Source organism: Heloderma suspectum, chromosome 5, assembly GCF_057233095.1.
Source record: "Heloderma suspectum isolate Gila_16-S chromosome 5, 16-S_ref, whole genome shotgun sequence".
NCBI classification, from domain to species: Eukaryota; Metazoa; Chordata; class Lepidosauria; order Squamata; family Helodermatidae; genus Heloderma; species Heloderma suspectum.
Window position 1 is genome coordinate 160,970,667 of NC_139462.1, and position 22,001 is coordinate 160,992,667.

The window sequence follows — 22,001 nt, forward strand, 5'->3', positions numbered from 1 at the left end:
CATGTCTATCTGGCATTCAAAATGCCAACGGATAACTATGAGAAAATCATGCCATCTCAAGCTAGGCCCAAAAAAGCACAGCGTGACTGCCAGTCTGGCAAATGTGTTCCCAAGGGGCACCTTGCATCAAATTCTGCATGGTCTGCAAAGAATCCTGGCTAATTTCTGGCTGGAGTCCAAAGTGCTGACTACACTTAGAAAAGCTGAAGAAACAACACCAATTTCTGCAAGTCAGAAGTTCAATTTTTTTGAAAAAGCCTTAGGAACATAAGAAGCTGCCTTATACTGAGTCAGGCCAGTGTGCCATCTAGCCCGGTATTGTCGACAATGACTGGTAATGGCTCTCCAGTGTTTCAGGCAAGATTTTTTTTCCAGCTCTACTTGGAGATAGCAGGGATTGAACCTGGGACCCTCTATATGCAAAGCATGTGTTCTACTACTGAGCTACGACCCCTTCCCTTGCAGATTAAATGTAGGTATTGGAAACCTGTGCAAGCCTTTTCTGTATTGTGCCTAAAATTCTATAGCCAAAATTAAGTTTCAGAATCACCTATGCAATATCAATATGTGGTTTTATAAAGTAGAACTTGGTACATGCTCTGCTGATGAAAGAGGTAAGCTCACTAGGCTCTTCTGATACTGAAGCAGTTTTCAGTAATAAAATAATTTTTGTTGCTAAGATGACAGCCCAATTCAACATTTAAGACGAGGTACCTGGATTTAAGCAATCGTTCTATTGTTAGGTTATGTTCAGGATCTAAGGATGGGTCATGATTTTGGCTATGCATCCTGAGGTACATCAGTAGGTAAATTAAGATTATGCCATGTGTGGCTAGACACAACGTAAGAGACACAAAGGAAGATAACAACTAGGAACCCATTATTTTCGTGAAGAGGAATAAGCTTTAACAGCCATTGCCTTATTTCTCTATCATTTCCCTCCAGTTTTCTTTTCTATTTTTAGAACAGGGGCCCTGTTCTCTGCTGGCCCTTAACGTTGGCTCTTCAGAAAAAGTCGATGTTTGACCCATACCAAATTCTGAGCAAAACTTATATTTTCATTCTGAGCTAAGTCAAAATTTCCAAGATAAAATGTTTCAAAGTATATTTAACAATTTAAAAATAAAAACAAAACTAGTCACTTAAAATGCACCCCTAGTAAGTGAATTAAATTAAATCTGAACAGGAAAATGTCTGCCGTGTGAGCAAACATCCCAAGGAAAAGGTTTTCTTTCTAGATATGGTGTAGTCACCCAAAATTATTCCCCACATATCCTTGCCTATCAAAAAAAAATATGGCATGTGTAGTGTCATTAAGAAGGTATGGTTTTCCTAGCTTACTAATCACAATGAGAAATAGGGAAGGAGGCGGAGCCATTATGTGCAAATATGAAGGATGTGAAGTGAATTTATTTTGTGGTTAGAAGGACCAACACCCTGGTGCTTGAGCTAACACTGAAGTATAGACAAAGTGCCTCTTTCTCTTATGCATGCACAAAATGGAATTAGTAGAAGTAGATAAAACTAACAATTAAAGTACAGCGATTTAAAATAACAAAGGACAACAACATCCTATGACCTCCTCCACAATAAACCAAAATGTGAATGTTACAGAAGCTTCTAGATCATATTTCTGAAAGAGACAGGATTAGGTTCCATGGTGTAGTGACACACCTCAGCAAGAAGTATCTGCTTTTCCGTTAAATACCAGAACACAGCAAAGCCTGCAAAGATGATGCATATAGTTACTATGCTATTAAAATACTAAGTGGCTATTTCTGCTCTCTAAGGCAATTTACAGTCAAAAGAATCCATTTATAATCCACAATTCAGAGACTATGTCTGAGTCATGTGGATATACAGTAAAGTGTTTACTCCAGTGCACTCACCTCATTTTCTTTAGTGCCTTACAATGCGTCTGAGTTTCAGTTTTCATAATTTAGTACTACTGGAAAGAGTTGTACAGGGTAGAAGTTAGTAGCAATTATTTGAAGCTGGGGAAGGGGAAAGGCTCTGTCCTTGAGACAGAAAGAACAAATGAAATTTCAGTAGGTTTGAAGATAATACACAAAAGCATGATGTCACAGGGCAAAGGGGAAAGTCAGGTTTTTAAAGACGGAGTCAAAGGAAATAGCAGGAAAAGTCAGTTAACTGCACTGCTGATAAAATTCCTGCATCATGAGGGTTAAAATAAAGTAAGTCAGAACCGGTCAAATGCACTTATGGCCTCAAAAGAGTAAATTCAGTAAAATTAACAAGTTTAGCATGGGAAGACCATCAGGAAATAGGTGTACTTTTAACAGCAGTGTTACTTGTAGTCATGGAGTAGGATGAATAAGGGTCCGCACAATTTTCATGCTTCTGGTTATTTGCAATCCTGCTAATGTGCAACCATATGTTCCATGTTTTTCTAATGTAATGTTCATAATATGCCAGAGCATAATGTACAATAAAACTGAAGAAGCAGAACATTTTCATTACTAAATGCTGGAGAAAGGTATTCTCCCTGGAGAACAGGAAACATTAGCCATGACTAACTTAAGTCCATTGATTTCAATGGGTCTACTCTAAGTCTGGATCCATTTGGATCCAACTGCCAGACAGCATTTTTTCTTGAGATTCTTTATATAGAGACTGGGATTCTTTATATGGTGTTCAGCGTTTCAGTTACAGTAATGTTTCTAGACCTCCTGGTTATAGGGAAGATATTGAACATGTAAGTGCAAAATTTCACCAGCATTAATTTCTCTTTTCCTTAAACTCAGCCTGTTGTCGCGTATGAATCAGAGACTGTGGTTTATCAGAAACTCTGGTTAAAGAAGCAACTTTGCAACCCATGGTATGAAGTTGGCTTGTTTGAAACTGAACAAAGTTCACGATAAACTCCAATCTCTGATCCAGATGCACAATGCCAAGATTAGTAGAAAGTGAAATTAAATACTGGGAAAATCTTTCTCCTGTTTGTGCAGGAGCAGTAGAGGAGAGGGATGTGTGTTCTACCTCATGCATATAGCGCTAAACAATGGTTTAGCATTACCTGGTAACAGGCCATTGAGGCTGTGGCTCATATTTAAAATATTGGAGCTGGCAATATCATCAGAATTCTAAACAGTGTCCAAATAAAGTTTTAATTTGCCTGAGATAATTGGGTAATCAGCATTTTCTGTTAATGAATTAAACCACTGCTGCTTTGAAGCAGCATAAGTTCCATTAACTGAAGCCCCACATTGGTGATTAAACTATGTAAGAGTTATGTATGATAATCATCTAAGTTCTGCATTCCTTTTATGGACTCACATGTGAAGATTGATTCATGCCCCCCCCTCTCATTCTCTGACAAAGACACATGCATGCACACAACTCTAATACAGACTGCTGTAAAACAGCAAAGTAGTCGACTTCCACAATTCCTAAATTAATAGTAGTAATTACTGGTAATTCATTTTCCAAGCACGCATTTCCCTGAAGCAAAAGAAGTATCTTTACTACTTTTGGATACTGGTCATGTTTCATTCTCAGAGGTCAAAGGATTTTAATAATCCTTCATTCTAAAGCATTGCAGCAACTTATTGACAAGAAGTCTGTCTGGCTAATAAACACAGTGGAAATATGTAATGTTACTGAAGTATGTAAGATAACAGTACTGGATTTTACTGATCAGGAACAACTGGAAACAGCAGTGATTATGAAAAATCAATTCTTAATGCCACTGTACAATTAAATATTTAAGAGTTTTTAACAAACAAAATCTTGGAGGAGGATTAGGAACAGCTGCAAACTATCAGCAAATATAAATGCAAACACAGTTCAAACAACACTTATTATGAGATGGGGTAAAGTAAAACTGTACATTAGGTGAGGCTTAATCCAACAAAACAAATAGCCCACATTGACGTATTCAGATAATCTTGATGAAAACTGCAGGCTAAAATACGAAAGAAAGATAAAGAAGAGGCCAAAGGTGAAATGACCACAATGAATGTTGACTTAGAGCTGCAGATGAGAAGAACTTCCCTTCCCCATGGTGCCTCGGTACACGTGCTTCTACTGTTTAGAAGAACAAGCAGACAACCACGATGGAAAGCCTGATAGTGAAAGGATGCAGGGCACGGATTACACTGGTGGTAAGAGAATGAGCAAAAATTCCAATGAACCCAGGAGATAGACGGGAGGTGTGAGTAGATGAGCAAGCAGCAGTAGATACCCATATGGTGCCAGGGCTCACTGAGAGGCATGGAGGGAAGGCAAAGAGAAATGGAGAAGAAGTTTGGACAAACTGAGAAGGCTGGGAGAACTAGTAGCAGGAGGTGCTAAGAGGATCTGCAGCTGAGGCTCAGTGAGCCATACACTTAGGCAGGATGGAAGGTCAAGGAGGACATTTTGCCTAAGTCTGAACCCCACATGGTGATACAGGACAGACAAGGACAAAGTGGCAAGACATGAGGGCAAATAAAGCCAAAGAGGTTTGGCTTGGGGTGGGAGAGAAGACATTTTCTGAACTGGACACAGATGAGTATTCGGTGCATCTAAATGCCCCTACCTCTTCCCTGATATGCTCTACTTGTTCTTCAAGGAGTTCATTCCTCTCGGTTAGAGTTTTGTTCTTCTTTAACAAAGACTGGCCAATCCGAGCAGCTAATTCTAAATCCCGCTCTTTCTGTAAAAAGGAAGAAAACAACTGGTCTCAATTATTGGCTCATGTAGAAAATTACCACATTTTGAAAGCACAAGAAGGTTAAATCTATGTTCTATGGAAAACAAGAAAGTCTGCTTTTCAAAACAAAGAAACCAATAATTTGTGCTTATTTTCTTTTCTTCATGTTGCAGAGGAGACACCCACATAATTTGGGAAAACTGGTGCATACCATAAATCAACAATGTATATAAAAGCACAGCCCTAGGTTCAACTGTGAGAAAGATAATAAAACCCAGCTTTGAATGGCTTTTTTTAAAATAAAAAAACCCTGTCAGTAAGTGCACAAATATACTTGGCATAGTTTGTAGAACACTTAAAGGGAGCTTTAGGAAATTTGTATTTTAATGATTTCTTAACACTGCTTAATATTTATATAGCAATACTTAGTGTTGATATAAGTGTTCAAGTGCGTCATCTACATTATCACAGTAATCCTTACAAGCACCCTGTCAGATAGGCCAGTTCTATCATCCTAGCATTATAAGTGCAGAACTGAGGCTTAGAGATGGTGGATAAAGTCCATTCAGTGAAATCCTGTTAGACTAAAACCAGTGATTTCTGGTTCATAATGCATGTGGTACAGTGGCTAAGGGCAAGAGGGAAGAAAATTCCACATGTCACTATAAAGGGAAAAGGTTTTCCACACAATTATTGGCATCAAGGAGAGGAGATGTGTTGGAGAGATCATGGTAAAATGTGCTGGAGAGGGGGTTCTTCATTTGTCATGTAAGAAGCAGTACCTTTTTATATGCATGGTACTCAGCACCACACGTACTGAAACACACATCTGAAGCAAATATTTCCAGTGCTAGAAGAGTTTCCAGAGGAGTTTCTAAATCCTTTATAAATGAACTTCTGGGTGGTGGGCAGGTATATTAAAGTTTATGGTACAGCTGCCATGTGGGAGAGTTCTTGCATCAGTAACTTCTTTCCAATAATCCAAACAGTCTTTAAAAGAGGCCAAACAGCTAAAGAACTCAGGAACCTGAATAAAGCTAGTAGATCAATACCATGACCCAGAATTGAGACTAGGTTTGAAGCAGGGTATATTGGGTATATCACACACTGGAGCAGGGCCAGCATCAAGGGTAGGTACGGTTGGGCACTTGCCAAGGGCTCACACTCCAGCAGGGGCCTACTGACAAGAGCCCCCTGGAGTTGCTCCTCCACCACTGCAACCTGCTTGTCTGCCTGCCTCTTTCTCTGACCCAGACAACAGTGGCGGTGAGAAGGAAGAGCAAGAGATGCCATCTTACTCACTGGCTCTCTATCAAGCAAGCAAATGGTAGCAATGATGAAAAAGAGGGTGAGGAGCATCAGCAGCTAGTGAGAAGGCAGACTCACAGAGGGGGTCCATTGAGGGTGACTTGCCTAGGGGCCCTCAAAAACCTGGAGATGGCACTTGATAATCATGGGCATTCCAATAATAAGTGTTCAATAGTGACGGGAACACTACAAGTCATGCACTCCCCTCTTACTAGATATTGGTGGGTAGGGACTTCCTACCCATCTTAACTAAGCCAGGACAACTTCCTTTCTTCAGTTCTTAAGTGATGCATTCAATCACAAAGTAGTTTTTTTGAACCACCCAGAGAGCTTCAGCTATGGGGCGGTATAGAAATGTAATAAATGAAATGAAATGAAGTAGTGGCAGTCAATTTGGGAAGCTTATTGTTGGTCTAGTCTTTCCAAAACTCTTGCCACTGGTCCTTCAGCTTGGACATAAAGGTGGGGGTAAAGTTACATGATGGAATTTCTGCGTGTTGAAAAGCGAGGTGGGTTGCCGTCCAGGCAAGGACCTTTGGGATGTTAACATTAATAATAATTTAATAAATACTGCTCAACTGGCTTTAGAGTTTCCTACTTCAACCTCAGTCCTAGATGGATTTGCTCTGTAATTTCAATACAACTGATTCCAAGTTTGCATACTAGGGATACAAGAATTTCTATGATATATAGCACATTTTCTTGGAAATCTTAAAAATCAATGTGGCACCACAATAGCATAACTTGCCTAAACAGAGGAATCCATCAGCAATACTTGATATTTTCATATATATGTTACTATTTACCTTTCTTTAGAAGAGATAATGAATAAACACAGCTTAGCTTTGACTACAGCAGAAGCAGATTATGATGAACTGAGCTTCTCCCATACACTCAAAAATATGGCTGGTGAACTCCATCCATCTGTTAGGGCGCAATCCTATGCATGTTTACACATAAAAAAGTCTTACAACTCTCAGCCAGCACTGCTGGCTGGGGAATGCTGGGGATTGTAGGACTTTTTTCTGTCTAAATATGCATAGGATTGCACCCTTAGTGATTTTTAAAGGCTTTAATCCAGCTAAATTAGTTGTGTCTAAGTCACACTGAAATGAACGGAACAGGTTCCTTGTAGTCAGCCCAAGCCTTTTCCCACACTGGATTTTTTTGAACACCTCAAGTTCTTTCCATGCAAATTTAAGAAGAAATTTTCAAATTTTCAAAAATCCTTATAAAAAAATAAAATAATGAATGAAATTCTCACTCATCGGCACTGGGCAAATTCAATAGGTACACCTATTCTCAGCATGGAGAAGACCATATTGTAACCTGCCTGACAGGTAGCTGTGAAATGAGGAGACTATCTGAAAAGAGCTGGCAACCTTAATTCAGCACCAGAAGCATGGCTGAATACACAAGGATACAAATCCAGAAAGAGCTAAGTGCTCAAAGCCCTCTGCCTGGATGGGCAGGTCTGTCAGTTTCACTTTCTCCCACATTCCAATTCTCAAAATCTCAAGTTCTTTCAGTCCTGTTTATGTAGAAGTTTGCTAATTTTGGTAAATTCCTATTTTTAAAAATTAACCAAACAAAATTCTCACCCATCCCTGTTGTTTTTAATGGGACTTTGTCACGGCTAACATTAGCTGGATTGTGTTCTATATTGGTAGTTAAACATGTACCTTGATATAAAATATAAAGCCTTTTTCTTCATATAATTTTGTACTAACATTGTATCTACTTGTAAACTGGCATTAAGGTATTAACACATGTTTTAGCTGTGTATGAAAACAAAGGGCACAATACAGCAAGCTTTAGAATTAGGTCCCGATTAAATAAATGATAACCCCTCACCCTCACCAACAACTTTTGCTGAATTGTTCCGCTGTTCTATTTAGCATAAAGTTCAAAATAATGGCTTCCGAGCGTGAGAAACATTTCCCACAGTAAATGTGACAATTACTGCGTCAGATTAATTTATTATTTATGTGGATATGGGATACTTGCCTCTTCAAGAAGTCGTGTAACAGCATCAATGTCATTGTATGTTTTAGTCATCTGGCCCACTCTTTCAGCACATAAAACTGGAATAAAAGAAAATAGTTCATTTTTATTTTATTTTTTGGTTGTATGGGGAAAAATCCAGAATGTTTGATATAAACACAAAATATTATAGAGAAAAATAAAGTTTTAATGTTTGATCAGATAGTAAAGTTCTATCACTTTATACAGTTACTTACAGCCTGATCCTATACACGCTCACTCAGAAGCAAGTCCTAGTGTGTTTAATGGGGCTTATTCCAAAGTAATTTCACACAGGATTCCTACCTTACATTCCCCCCAAAACTAAAAGGACACAATAGTATTTTTAAAAATAAAAAAAGTGAAAATCCACTGTTACAACTCACTTCCAAACAGTTACCATGGGCATTGTAAAGAAATGTACTTGAGGCCAAGATTACACCATCAGGTAACTGATAGCCCTGTATAGAATTTTAAATGTTTTCTTAAGTCTATGGCTTGTATCCTAAGGTAAGTTAAATAAGGGTGCAATCCTACGCATGTTTAGACAGAAAAAAGTCCCACAATTCCCAGCATGCCCTAGGCAACTCTGCTGGCTGGGGAATGCTGAGAGTTATAGGGCTTTTTCTGTCTAAATATGCATAGGATTGCACCCTTAAGGAATTTCACAGAAAGGAAGTTTACAACAGGCTGCTGAGAAGTGAGGAATCACCCAAAATTGGATGGAGGGGCAGCCAATTTGCGGAGATTCCTCCCTCCCCCAGCAGTCCTGCATGCTCCATCTCACACTATTTAGCAGGCCCTTCCCGTGCTCACAATCTTCCAGAGAGGCTTTCAGGGAGGGAAAGTGGCTGCAGGAAGGAGGAGAAGGGAAACTTTCCTTCCAAGAACTTCCTTAAAATTAGTTTATCTTAGAATCTGGGAACCAAAGGGGAATGTTTTCAAAGCATTCCCTTGTTTGTCTTTCATTTCCCCAAGCAGAGCATGTTGTGGAGCGTATAGAAGAGCCAGTCATTAAAATCCTCTGGAACAGGAGCCCATGCAGCAAAGCCATCCATAGTGGCTCCCCCTTAAAGGTGGCTTAAAAATAATTTAAAATAAATAAATATCTCCTTTCCCTTATTTCTCTTGTTGCTTGTGCAGTGCATGAACTTTGCTGCATGCTGACATTTCATTTTATATGTGTATATCTTAATACCATTTCTTCAGAGCTCATTAGGAAAACATGAAATGAGCAACAGCACATATCAAACGTTATCAATTTTCTCCCAAGCAAATGACCTTGCTCTGCCCATAGGAGTGTCACTTGTATGGTCTAACTCTTTGGGTTGCAAGTATAAATGATTAGAGTTTTTTTGTTTCTGAAGACACATCTAGTTGCCATGGTAGGAGTGTGCCCTTGTTGAAGAAGAGATTGCTGTTGATAATTGAAATATGAATTTGCAAGTTCAGTTGAACATGGTGCAAGAGAGCAGGGGGAGCACACTGTAGCCGAGACAGCAGTGAGCAACTAGCCGAGAGAGCAGTGAACAACTAGCTTAGAACAAACATTACATTATTAGTATATGCTTCGTTAGGAGGCTATTTGTAATTGGGATTACCATGTGTTGCAACTGCACATGCAACTAACGTGCGGCACGCGTGCGTGCATGTGTTTAGGAACAACTGAACTACATTTCCAGGTAGGAATTTCATCAATATTTTAAGCATCCCCTGGTTCAGTGATAGTATTTGAATTTCTAATATGAAATCCCGTGGCTAGCCAAGTACTACGCAGGGGTTAAAACACTTTAAAAGCAGAATAAATGCCATAATGACATTAAAGAGCAAAAATGGCTTCTGGGCTGCGTACAAGCTACTCAAATGTTGGCTATGGAATGGCTGGTGCACATGGTTCTATGCCTTCCATAGCCAACAGTGGGACCCAGGTGGTCATGCGGTTCTCTACATTACAGCCCCCGGATGGTGTACAAGTCTTAAAAAGAAAGGTTATGAAGATTTCAACAAACATTAAGATCAGTATAATGGTGCTTTCCTCTAAATATATACACTTTTGTTATTGTAGCATGGAAAAACAGCAAAAGGCTCTGGGCTTCAATTTGTCAGTAGCTATAATATGAATATGCAATCGACAGCGCTTTTCCTTGGTCAGTGAATCAACCCTTTGACACTGCAAATGGTTGAGCATCATATTAATTAATGCGGATAATAAACTACTGAAGTAGAAATGAAAATGCTCTCCTGGACCACAGTCCACACATACAATAGGTCATAGAACTGCAGATATAATAAATTACCATCTGCAGATGACAATAATTACTCCCCCAGCTTCAAGGATCAAGAAAAATACCTTCAGTGCTCTTTGGTCCTTCGAAGAGGCATTAAAACACGGGTGCAGAACCTCAGGTCCAGGAGCCAAATCCAGCCCTCCTGAGGTCCCAATCCAGCCCTCCAGGGTTCCCCAGATGGCCAGGCCCCATTCCCCTGGCTCTACCCCCTTTCTCTCAACTACTGAGTTTCCCAGCTTCTGTGCAGTTTTTGCCCCATTCTAAAATGTTGAGAAGACTCTTCTAAGGTTAGTTACTAGAGATAAGAGCTTTAAGCAAAAATATGCTGGTAGTTTTAGTATTTCGTCCCTGCCCCTCTTGCCTTTGGCCCCATCCACCTCTAGAACGGGGTCCCTGAAAGCTTCCCTGACATGGAATTCAGCCCTCAGACTGAAAGAGGTTCAACACCCCTGCTTTACAATCACATTGCATCAACATGTTAGGAAGGTTGCAACCGATAAATTTCATCTGTAGTATCATTTTTCCCCTTCATGAGGCCCAACTAATTTGGACTTAATTTGTCTTTAATTAATTAAACCATGTTAGCCAAACACCGGCTGTATTCCCTGTCTCAATGTTAATTGAAACTCTGTAAAAGATAAATTCACTGCAAAGAACTGCCTGCCTTACAGCAACCTTCTATTCAGAAAACAATTGAATCAGCTACTCGCTAATATATTTACAATCCCACACATCTCTGGAAAGGTATTTGGCAACTATAAAATGTTATCTCAAGGAAACAAACAAATCAGTAGAAATTGTATATTTCCAAATCAATTTGTGATTTGCTTAATTACAAATCCTGATTCTTTGACCTGAATAAAGGTCACACTATACTTGAAAGAGAAACGACACAATAAATATCTTTTTCAGATGTACCAACAGAATAGCAGCAGAATTTCACCCCCTCCAGTGAAAAAGATGGTCAACGTTAGTTTTCCACTATAAGCCAAGATCAGGCTGCCAGAGTCCTAGCTTCTCCATGGATATACATGGCAGAACACACAGAGGGAGGCACCTCCTGGCCTCAGTGGAGAGAGCCACAGCTGTAAGGCATCTACTCCAGAATTGCTTGTTCACCTGCCCCTTCATCTTTCAGCTTAAATTGGCTCCAATACCACTAATACAAACACCTGCATGGCTTTCACAGTGCAGAGAGAAGGATGAGCAATATACTACACCAGCAATCTATCAAACAAAACCTTCCTTTGTTTTGCATCTGCCTACATAAGCATAATTTTAGCCTTGTGTATGAGTACTCTCATTATTCTGTATTATTTATCCCACCAGTCAATTAACATTTCTCAAGGTGGCTAAAACGATCTGTCCAAAGCACATCTGTCATGATGCGCTGTCCGTTAAATACAAACAGATACCCTATAGGCATACTGAGTTGTGTCCGTGTTACTAGCTCTATGGTGAAGCATTTGCTTGCCTGGACCCTAAGATCATCTCAGAGGCACTTCTCTGAGGGGAAGCGGATGGATACTAAGGAGAGGGCCTTTTCAGTGGTGGCATCCTGGTTGTGGAATGACCTCAGCAGAGAGGCGCACCTGGTGCCTACGTGGTCTTTTCAGCACCAGGTGCAACCCTTTTTATTTTCCCAGGCTTTTTAATCCTTCAGTTTTAAAAATTGTGTTAGTGCATTTTTAGATTTTTGAACTGCTGGCTGGCTTCTATCTTGAGTCCTACCTTGGTTTTATTCTCTTTTAAACGTATGGTTTTTATATTATGTTTTACTATGTTACTGTATTTATGGTTTTAAGCTTTGTCTTGGAAACCTCCCAGAGGGCCTCGGCTAATGGGAGGTATAAAAATGTAATAAATAAATAAATTTAGGATCCAGCACAGTTTAGCCCCAGTCGTGGCCCCAGCCCATTGCCTCTCTGTGCCCACATACTTTAGTAATTGGAAGAGCCCCTGTACCATGTTCTACCACCAGAGGTAGGCAACCTGGTGTCGCTCAGATATTTGGACTAAAACTCCCATTAGCCCCAGCAAGCATGGTCAATGGTCAGGGATGATGGGAGTTCAATTCCAAAACATCTGGAGGCCACCATGTTGCCTACCCCTGTACTATCACTATCTGAGATGAAGTTGGTGGGCATGAGGGCCAGAGCCTTCTCAAAGGTAGTGTGGAGGTGCCTAGGTAGTACCGCATGACATTATTATGTAGTGGCTATAAATCGCCAAACTAGCCCCAACTCAGCCTGTTATGCTGACCTGGGACTCTTCCCAACAGCAGCTACAAGCTAATGTGCTTACAAAATGGTCATTGCACCTGATTTTCAACCTTTGTTTTCCTGAAGGACCAAAATTTTTTTCTATCAAACTAAACCCTCCATTTGTTTTGCAATAGTCTACTTAAGCATAGTTTTAGGGTTATGGATGAGTTCTCTTATTACCGACTCTGTAATTTTTATCCCACTGCTTAATTAACAGTTCTCAAGATGGCAAAAACAGTTAAAATATTATTAAGCACATGTGGGATCTGAAACAAAATGTTGCAGCGTGGCAAGCTTACATTCAGGGTTCCCGCCAACCAGCCACACACTATTCCAGGATATCCTATCTATCTATCTGTCTATCCATCCATCCATCCATCCAATTTCATTTCTATACCGCCCAATAGCCGAAGCTCTCTGAATCCTGTTTCATTCTCACTCCCACAATTTTATGGTTCCCCCCAGCCCAGTCAGCCAGTAGTACACAGGCACTGAGCATGGTCAGACCTCATTGAGCGGTTTGGTTCCCCCACCTTATGATTCTTTTCCCAAAGATTTTTTGTACTTCCGCAAACGCTTGGGGTTTCCTGGGGCCTGCTAATACCTCCCTCTTTTGTGTAGGTGGTGCTGTTTTGGGCACACAAGAATTCGCACTCAAAGAAGGAGTTCGCTGTTAATATTTAAGAGTAAAACGGTCAAATCACAGGTCAAAAAATTCCCGCTGCAAATCTAATTACAACTGCAAAGTAGGTAATGCAGAACCTGCTCACACCCTTCTGTGCTTGGAGGGGACCCTGGGCATGAGAGCAAGGGCCTTCTCAGTGGTGGTGCTGAGGTTACGCAACTCCCTGTCACAAGAGGTTTGGTTAGTCCCCTCTATGGTTTTAGATGTCTGTCAAAAAGGTTGGATGTGCTTTTTAGTAGCACAACCCTGAATAATGCTAATGTCTGTTAATAGCTACCAGCTGTTCTTCTTTCTTTTTGTTTGTGTTGCTTTGTTGATTATTATTTTTTGGTTACTTCTTTTGAAGATTGTGAGCCACCCTGACAGTTGTTTCAGGACAGAAATCCTTTCATATAAATAAATACATGTGAACCCCTTAGAGTTTATACGTGAAGTACTTAGAGATTTTCTATTAAATGGTATATAAGTATTATTAATCAATAAATGTGATGTAGCTGCAAGACCTGTGAGTGTGAAGAACATTTGTAAGCCACAGCCCCCTCCCCCAAATAAGGTAGTAAAACACATGGAAAACAAATAAGTATTTAAATGTTAATTGTTCTTCTAGTCCCAAGGGCACATATCTTTAAAATCTTCCTTTATATGGTAGCAAACAGATGGGACAATGAACTTCAAGAGCTCAAGAGGTGGAGCGTCCATTTCACTGAAGCGGAGCACAGCTATACAGCTTATTCAAGGCTCATGAACAGGAAACCTCATTAATATGTAATATAAATGTTTCCCATCTCCCTAAAGAATTTTATAATTGACAGTTTCTTGCCTGTTTTAGGTCCTAATAGAATTGAAGCTTATTACAGTGGCATCATAACAAATGAAGGACACAGTGTTTCAAGTCCAGGAACACTGGCCTCTTTTCCACAATTGCTCTGTAGCAGCATATTTTATTTAGTATGATAAGGAGAAACTGAGGTGCATATATAAAGTAGCAAAACATGAACACTGCTTGGATATTCTCAACGTTTGCTATAAGATTGATGGAAAACTAAATAGGCCCTTTTTGTGCTAGAAAATAACTACATGGTTATTTCCAAGGTTTGTGGCAAAATCCTATACACGTCTACTCAGGAGTAATCCCCATTGAGATCAATGGCCAGCAGCTGCTTTGGATGTGGTTCACAGGCCAATAAGTAACAAGAACTGTAAAGCCATGTACAGGAAACCTTGACTTCATGGAAATTGACCATGCGTGTCCGTGACATAAATAGGAAACATAACAGCTTTTATGTGTACCCATGCTTATAAAACTACCAAAACTAGAAGCTCACAACTCATACCATACAAGTTGCTGCTCCTGCCTCTCCTGTAGTGGAAAAGTGTCTTGCAAGGGCTCTTGCCAATGATTCAACTGACTGGCATCCTTAGTGTCTTCTAGAAGCTGTGGAGACTCATGCAGCTGCACATCTAATTTACACATAGGGATGTATGGATTGTGTAAATTCCATTCTGTCTGTGTTTTGAGGATTATAAGGCACCTTTCGTTCTGTCATCTGCTCATCAATGGAATTGGATTTTTTTAGTTTCCGAATTTGTGCAAATTTTTGTTTACACAAACTTGCGCTTGCAAAAAATGTGCAAATTCCCCCCAAATGCGCATTTTCATGCTTTAACCTAGGGCGGAAATGCGAATTTTTGGCCCTTTTTATTTTTGCATATTTCTCTACGATTAAATTTGTGCAAAATTCCCAAAGGTTAGAAAAATAGCCCACAAGTCTGCGAAATCTGCTAGACAGGGAAAGCCAATCCGCTGCAGAAACCATGGGTCAGAGTCATAAAAGTCTGAACTCATTTGGTTCTGTTGTGGATCTCTCCAACATCCCTACCTACACATAAACAGAATTATCAGGTCAAACAGCAGATGGAGTGGGCGGGGGAGATACTTTAACAGAGTGCAGAATAACTGCTTCAACTGCAGCTACCGAGTACCTTCAGTTAAGAAGAACTTCAACACACACAAAGTTTAGGCTGTGAAATTAAGAGGACAACACTGAATTCCCAATAAATGACTCGGATTCCCAAGCACCCTCATTTTTGGAGAAAAGATTTGAAAAATAGTCATATTAATTGTACATACAGTGTCAAGTAGATATGGCTTATTCCACCCTCACCCCGCATTAAAATGCATACTGAACAGCACCACCAGAAGTCGTGTTTTTGTTTAATACACTTCATGATCAGACTAATTATATTGCCCATAAAGCCACACCAAAATAGAGAACAATTCCTTTAAAGACTGTAAGTGTTTTGGTTTGCTACCTAATCTTAAAGGAATGTTGCCACCACAATTGTGTACAGAGCGCTTCAATAGTTTGCATAGAGGGAGGCTCCAAGATTAGATATCATGCTTCATGCTTTGTGACCTCAATCTGCCAGAGAAACAAAAGCGTTTGGAAACAAGAAAGAAAGGTCTCATGCCAACTATATTTTTCAGTTGTTTCCTTTACGGAGTTTGACTAAAAAAAGCGACCAAACAGAATTCTAAAAGTCACAAAGCAAAAGGTGGAAGGGCCAACTACACACTGCTGTTCTAACTCTAGAGCAGTCTATCACTGAATAATCTTCCTGTCTGTTGATGGACAGCTTGCTTGTCAAAATCTCAGGAGGCTGATAAGACTTACAGCAGGAATATTAGAACAAACAATTCAGCCAGAAGATTTGCTCTTTGTACCATGTAAAGTACAAATCCAACATGCCAGTAGCCACGTCTTTTGTCCAAAGTAGGGGCTTTCAAACTACATCAGAGGGTGTATTTAAATGAAATGTTTTAAATTCCTGAAGTATACATCAGTTCTTAAGGATGTGGTAATTTATAACCAGGAGATGACTTCCCCTTGTAATTTTCATTTGTTTCCACAACACATCGTCAACATTGGATTTCATCCCTTGTGGGAGTCTTTGAAAGAAAATTTTACTATCCAAAGTTAATGATTTCCCCCCACGTTATACGCCGTTGTACAAACTGGGCTTAAGAAGAAATGAGAGTCATGTCACCTGGTAGCATTCACACTCGCCCAGAACTTAAGTACCAATCAATCAAGTGAAAAGGGAAGTGGTGTAGGGTAGGGCTAAATCATGGGAGTCCCTTAAGATATGAATCAAGGGGAAGCAAAGAAACAAAACAGAAAGGGATTGCCTCAAAGACATCCCAAAATTTGGGGGAGTTCAAAGAAAAGTACATTGAGGCATGTCTCAACAGAGTGGGTGCCACAGGGTGCCATTCAGATGTGTTAGACTGCAACTCCCATCACGCTGGCTAGGAATGATGAGAGTTGCAGTCCAACACATCTGGAATTCACCATGTTGGAAAAGGCTGTCCTAATAGAATTATGAATCCTAGCAGTGACAGCATCAGATGGCCAATGCTGCTTCCCTCCTTGCCCTCACAAAAAAAGTACTTAAAGAATGTCAACCAGGCAGAAAACCATGCTTCCCAATCCCTGAATTACAAGAGGGTTATATCATCTCAAGGAAAAGACAGCATAGCTGAGAGAGAAGTCTGAATCAGGAGGGAACTCATGTAGGACTGGAGAGAGGGGAAGGGAAAATGGGTGAAGGGTGCATGCAAGACACTGTGTGTAGGAAGGGGATGTCTCTGTACTATCTGTGAAAAAGAGAATGAGTTGAACCATTGTGGGTCTGAGTATGCACAGAGCATGAAAGCTGTTAAGCTTGCAGTCTGTGGGGGTGAGATGAGATGGATGGCTAGATAGATGATTTAAAGATAACATCTTTAATTTAAGGCAAAGGCAGAGGGAGAAAAAAAGAATGAGGTGGGGGTAGTAGAAGAGGAGAAAATAAGATACAGTCAAATGAGAAAAAAGCCCCTGAGAGCTAGATATAAAAAACAAAGCCTACTTTTGAAAGCAGGGGTATATTACTTCCACCTACCTCTGAAATCCCCTCACTAATTTATATTCCCATTAAAAGCAAGCACAAATTAAATCTGAAAAACAGAATTTAATGAGTTCAGTGAGATTGTCACATCGGGCATTTTATTGCAAGGTGGAAAAAAATGAGGCTTTTAAATACTGCCTAGTACCATTCCCCACAATCTTACTAGCATTAACATTGTTGTTTCCCATTATTTTTTACTTAGTACAGTGGTTTGACCAATTTTATTAGCTTGGGTTGGCTTGCTATGATGGTCTTTGGCAGTGGTTTTAAAACACTTGTTCTGGGGTCAGCTACACACAACGCATTGAACAGCTCTCACAATTTTGCAGCTGCAATTTCCCCCTTTATAATGTCTGTCCTCTCCTTTCTTCCTGACCCTGCATCCCCAATGTGCAGTTTCTCCTCACAATACTAAAACAAAATCTCTCTTTCATATACACTAATAGTAGATGCAGTCTTCCAAGTACTAATCCTTATGTAGCCCAAATGGCACTACTCACACACAAGAAGGAAGTATCAGCATGCTTGGGGGAAACCGTGGTTTGTAGAAGTACCCAAAAGGACATTCTTTGGGGGGGGGGGAACACTAAAGGAATGAACTCCCCACCTTTAAAAAAAGCTCAGTGAGGACTGAGCAAGTTCCATGGATATGGAATGATGACTGATTGTTGGGAGGAAACATGGAAAATCAGGAGGAAGGGGGAATGGAATGGACTGTCCTGAACAGGTGCACTCCAAATGGCAACCTTTTGTTGCAGATCCTACATGTTACTTTCCACATCTTTATTGTATCTTGAAAACATAAGTGAGAAAAAGTAATTTCAGGAGCTATTCTGTATGAAGCCCAGGGGCTGGAATTCAGGAATGCATTAGAAATATAGGCACAAGTTCATCTCAGTTAAGTCGGTGGGAACTTATCACATATCACAGAAACCTGATTTTCCAGGTACAAACAAGGCAAATAGCACAGACTGAGAATCACTAAATGTTTACTGAAAAGATCCTGTGTTATCTCAACAAATTCCAGTTAATCATTGGCTTACAAGCTTTAGCAGTCAGACTCAGGACTAATATGTTACAGTATTCTTCAGAAACCTATGTTTAGTGTTTTCTTATGCAGCAAACTTTTGCCCTCATCCCCAAGGTTTATTTTACTCTTCTTCAACTGAGGAAGTAAGGCAGACACAGAAATGAAGGTATTTTCCAAAACAGGTTCCGTGTTAGGACTATGAGTATCTCCTTGATCCTTACTACTTTCATCATCTTAAGGGTAGGCAGCCTGGCGCCTTCCAGATGTTTTCATCTACAACTCCCATCAGCCCCAGCCAGCATGGCTAATGGTAAGAGATGATGAGAATTGTCGTTCGAAACATCTGGAGGGCACCAGATTGCCATCCCCTGATCCATTTTATCTGTTCCGGTCAAGAACACCTATGCAAAACCACCTCCCACTGCAGTCAGTTTATTAATCCTTTCCCTGTTCTCTCTTACAACCATGGGGGATGCAGAGCAACATAATAATTGTTCTGAGAAGCGTTGGATGTCTTTTAACAATAACATAGCAGAGGGCATGTCACATGTGCAGAATGACAATGGCGGCATGTTTGGTCTGGTTGCTGTACATCAGATAAAACATGTCTTGTCAAGCGACCAAAGAATCATGCTCAAAGCCAACTCAAAAACTATATTCTAGATACTAGGAAGAGCATCGTTACACACACACACACACACACACACACACACACGACACACAGGGATTGTCTCTCATGTCCTCCCCAGCATCTGGTGAGTAGGGGAACTTCTCTCTCTTCTTTGCTTAGGAATCATGGATCTCAAGGACCAAGGAGGACAACTTACATTCTCATATTGCTCTGCAATCTGTCTCTTGCCAGAGAAGACCTGCTCCAACACAGTACCCACACAACTGATTATAAAGGACAGAAAAGTGTCTTCCACAGTAGCACAAGTTAGCATACAGATTAAACTTCAGTCACATAGTTCTACCATTCCTTAGTATACATTCTGCCACCCTCTTCTGGCCAAAATATCAGCATATGTGTGCTTTACCATTCAGTTATGAGTGTTCCAATGAACTGCTCAGACAAAAGATATTACTGACTTAGGATGTAACCAGACTATCCTGAACTTCCACATTTAAGCTCCAAGTAGCGTCTCTCAGATCAGACAATACTTTTATATTTCAAGAGAATACAAGTTTCATCTTATTGAATAAAAACACAATATTGGACTAACACAATGAAGTTTCTGAATAAATTTGCATATTAAGAAAACTGAAAATATTATTCAAGTTAACTAGGCAATGGGGTTCCTTCACAATCCCAATGCCAAATCAGTATGATTTGTTAACAAGGGGATCTTTAAGAACACAGAGCAAATTAAATATCTAATTTCATACACTATTAAGTAATGGACAAGATAAAGTACCTTCTTCCAAGATATCAAGGTTTTCACAACATCTTTGTCTATATTCATTGTTACTATCATATTCAAAGCTTTCCTCTTCATTTATTGATTCATCCAGTGACATAGCTCAAACCATCCTTAAGAAGGAGTCCCGTAGTCTAAAGCCCTGAAAAAAGATAAGCCATCTTCATGGAAGATACATTTGCAGAGCTACATCTGTAGTCCAGGTAAGGTTTCAAGAGAGGAGAAACCAATCTTCTTGCTCAACATACTTCAACTAGAATAGCTGGGTAGTTTGCATGCTATGATCACCACAACACAGCTAGGGAAAAATTACAGAAGGATGGGGGAGGGAAAAGAACCATCTGTCTAATCTTTACTACAAGTAATCAATGTACTGTGTATAACAGATCAGACTCCAGTTATCTTTCTTTGAATGTACTGTTTCACACAGGAAAATCAAATGTTAAGCAACTTCTCCCTTTAAAACAAAATCTGTTTAAACCTGTCATATCTCTCCCCATGCTAAACACAGATGGTAGTTTCCTATAAGTTTCATAGCAACTGTACCAGGAAGTAAACACAGGTATAAAGAACGTTACACCTTGCTGAAAGTAGGGAGGGTAGAGAAGTTACCTTTGCAATCTATTACCTAACCTTCAGATTTCAAAGAGGTAGAAAAGAGGAACCAGGTACAGGTGCAATTTGGGAATTTGGTATGATGCACACTGTATAATACACAGACTGAAACTGCAAGATACAGAAATTAGCTTTAAATCATCACTAAGATTTTAACCTTCCAAAGCAGGGGTGGGGTACAGTGGCCAATTCTCCCACCCAACCCATTACCCAGTGGAGACCATGCCCACCCTACTGATGAATTTGCTGCCAAAATTCGGTGGTGCAAGGGCAGCAAAAACTGGGTTGTTTGCCACTAAAATTCCTTTTTGCCCCTTTTGCTGCCACCAAATTTCTGAGGCACCCCACCAATTTTATTTTACACTGCCACTACAGCAGCAAATTCAGTGGTGACAGAAGCAGCAGGGGCTACACAGAAGAGCAGTGGGGATGTGAGCTGCCCACTTCTGTTCCAAAGGAATAAGAAACCAAATAATTTAGTATATTGTTTTCAACCACAATTTACCATATCTTTCCTACTGTTGAGTCTCCCTTAATTAAAAAGTGGGATTTCAGAGACCTGGGTGCAGAATAGCATATTTCAAGAACACAAGGTACAGGTTGCAATGCTAAACAGGAAGTAAGGCCAACTAAAACCCATGGGACTTACTTGTACAGATCTATGTACAAGGTTTGAAGCTGTTTTCAAAATTACGTTAATCATAGTTAAGGCTTATGTTGGTACCCACCTTGAATTATGCTTAAACCTAACCTGGGTTTTCTGCTGAGGTGGGAGGTGAGGAGGGAATCTGGCTGGAAAGGGGAGGGGTTAGGAGGCAGTACATAATCCCAAAGATGGTTAAAGGATGGGCCACATGATGTCTGTACCTGGAGAGGCAGCCTGGCAGTCTTGAGCAGAAGGTGAGGCTGATTCACACCTACATGCTTACTCCTAGGGAGATTAGACTGGTGTCTTCCTTGCCTAGGGCCCTAAAGATTCACCTATTTTATCTTGGGTATAATTGAGTAAAACTCTACTGGGGTTGTTGTGTATATTGTGCTATTTGGTGATAACTGTTAATTATTGATCTTCTGTTTTTATCACTATTTTATTAAGTCTTGTGGTTTTAGAATTTTGTTGTACGCTGCCTTAGGAGGGTGTATCCTAAAAGGCGGCTTATGAAGCTTTTAATTTTTTTTTTTAAGTTTTAGATGGGCCGCTAAAACTTTTTTTTTCTGCCTGATGAATGATAGAGCGATTTTAAAATGTTTTTAATTTTTTTTCTCCTGTTTTAGTTTGTTTAGTATGTTATTTGTTATGATATTGTATTATATGTTTTGATTCCAGTGTCACCTTGGGGGCGTTTGGGGGGATTGAAAGACTAGTAATAAATAATTAGACTAATAAATAAATAAATAAATAAATATCCCTACATGTCTGAAACAAGCATACCTATCTAGTGATATGAAAAGAAAGCTCTGTCTGTCGTACCTAATGTGTATCTGTTTGTGGTATCAAAAAGGATGACTTGCAACTAAAATCTGTCACACAGAAGCAGCAAGATAGTAATACACGAGTCATTTTCTCTCAGAAAACTGCGTAATGACAAAAAGCCCTGCTAGGAGTGTTGCTTGGTAAAATAGGCAGGGGATACATGTTTGGAATGTGCTGTATGGAAACAGAAAGGGGTGGGGGGCGGGGAACTGTTTTAAAAAAAGTAACCAAGGTCATTAAATTATGTCTTAAAATGTGAATATAATTCATTTGTTTTTATCCTGTGTCACTT

The 22,001-nt window shown here is 39.9% G+C and overlaps 1 protein-coding gene across 7 annotated transcripts in view; it reads right to left on the reverse strand.

Moving 5' to 3' along the window:
- TRAK1 (trafficking kinesin protein 1) overlaps positions 1-22,001 on the reverse strand; it is a 153,170-nt gene that overhangs the window by 49,531 nt on the left and 81,638 nt on the right. For 5 of the 7 annotated variants that reach the window (XM_084858051.1, XM_084858053.1, XM_084858054.1 and 2 more), the window contains exons 4-5: positions 7,970-8,046; positions 4,541-4,657 (exon numbers count right to left, since the gene is read on the reverse strand). In XM_084858051.1, the coding sequence (XP_084714177.1) occupies positions 4,541-4,657; positions 7,970-8,020 (168 nt within the window). In that variant the 5' untranslated portion in view covers positions 8,021-8,046. Of the gene's footprint in view, positions 1-4,540; positions 4,658-7,969; positions 8,047-19,617; positions 19,881-22,001 lie in introns of those variants that run through there. The other 2 variants (XM_084858050.1, XM_084858048.1) reach the window with 1 other exon arrangement.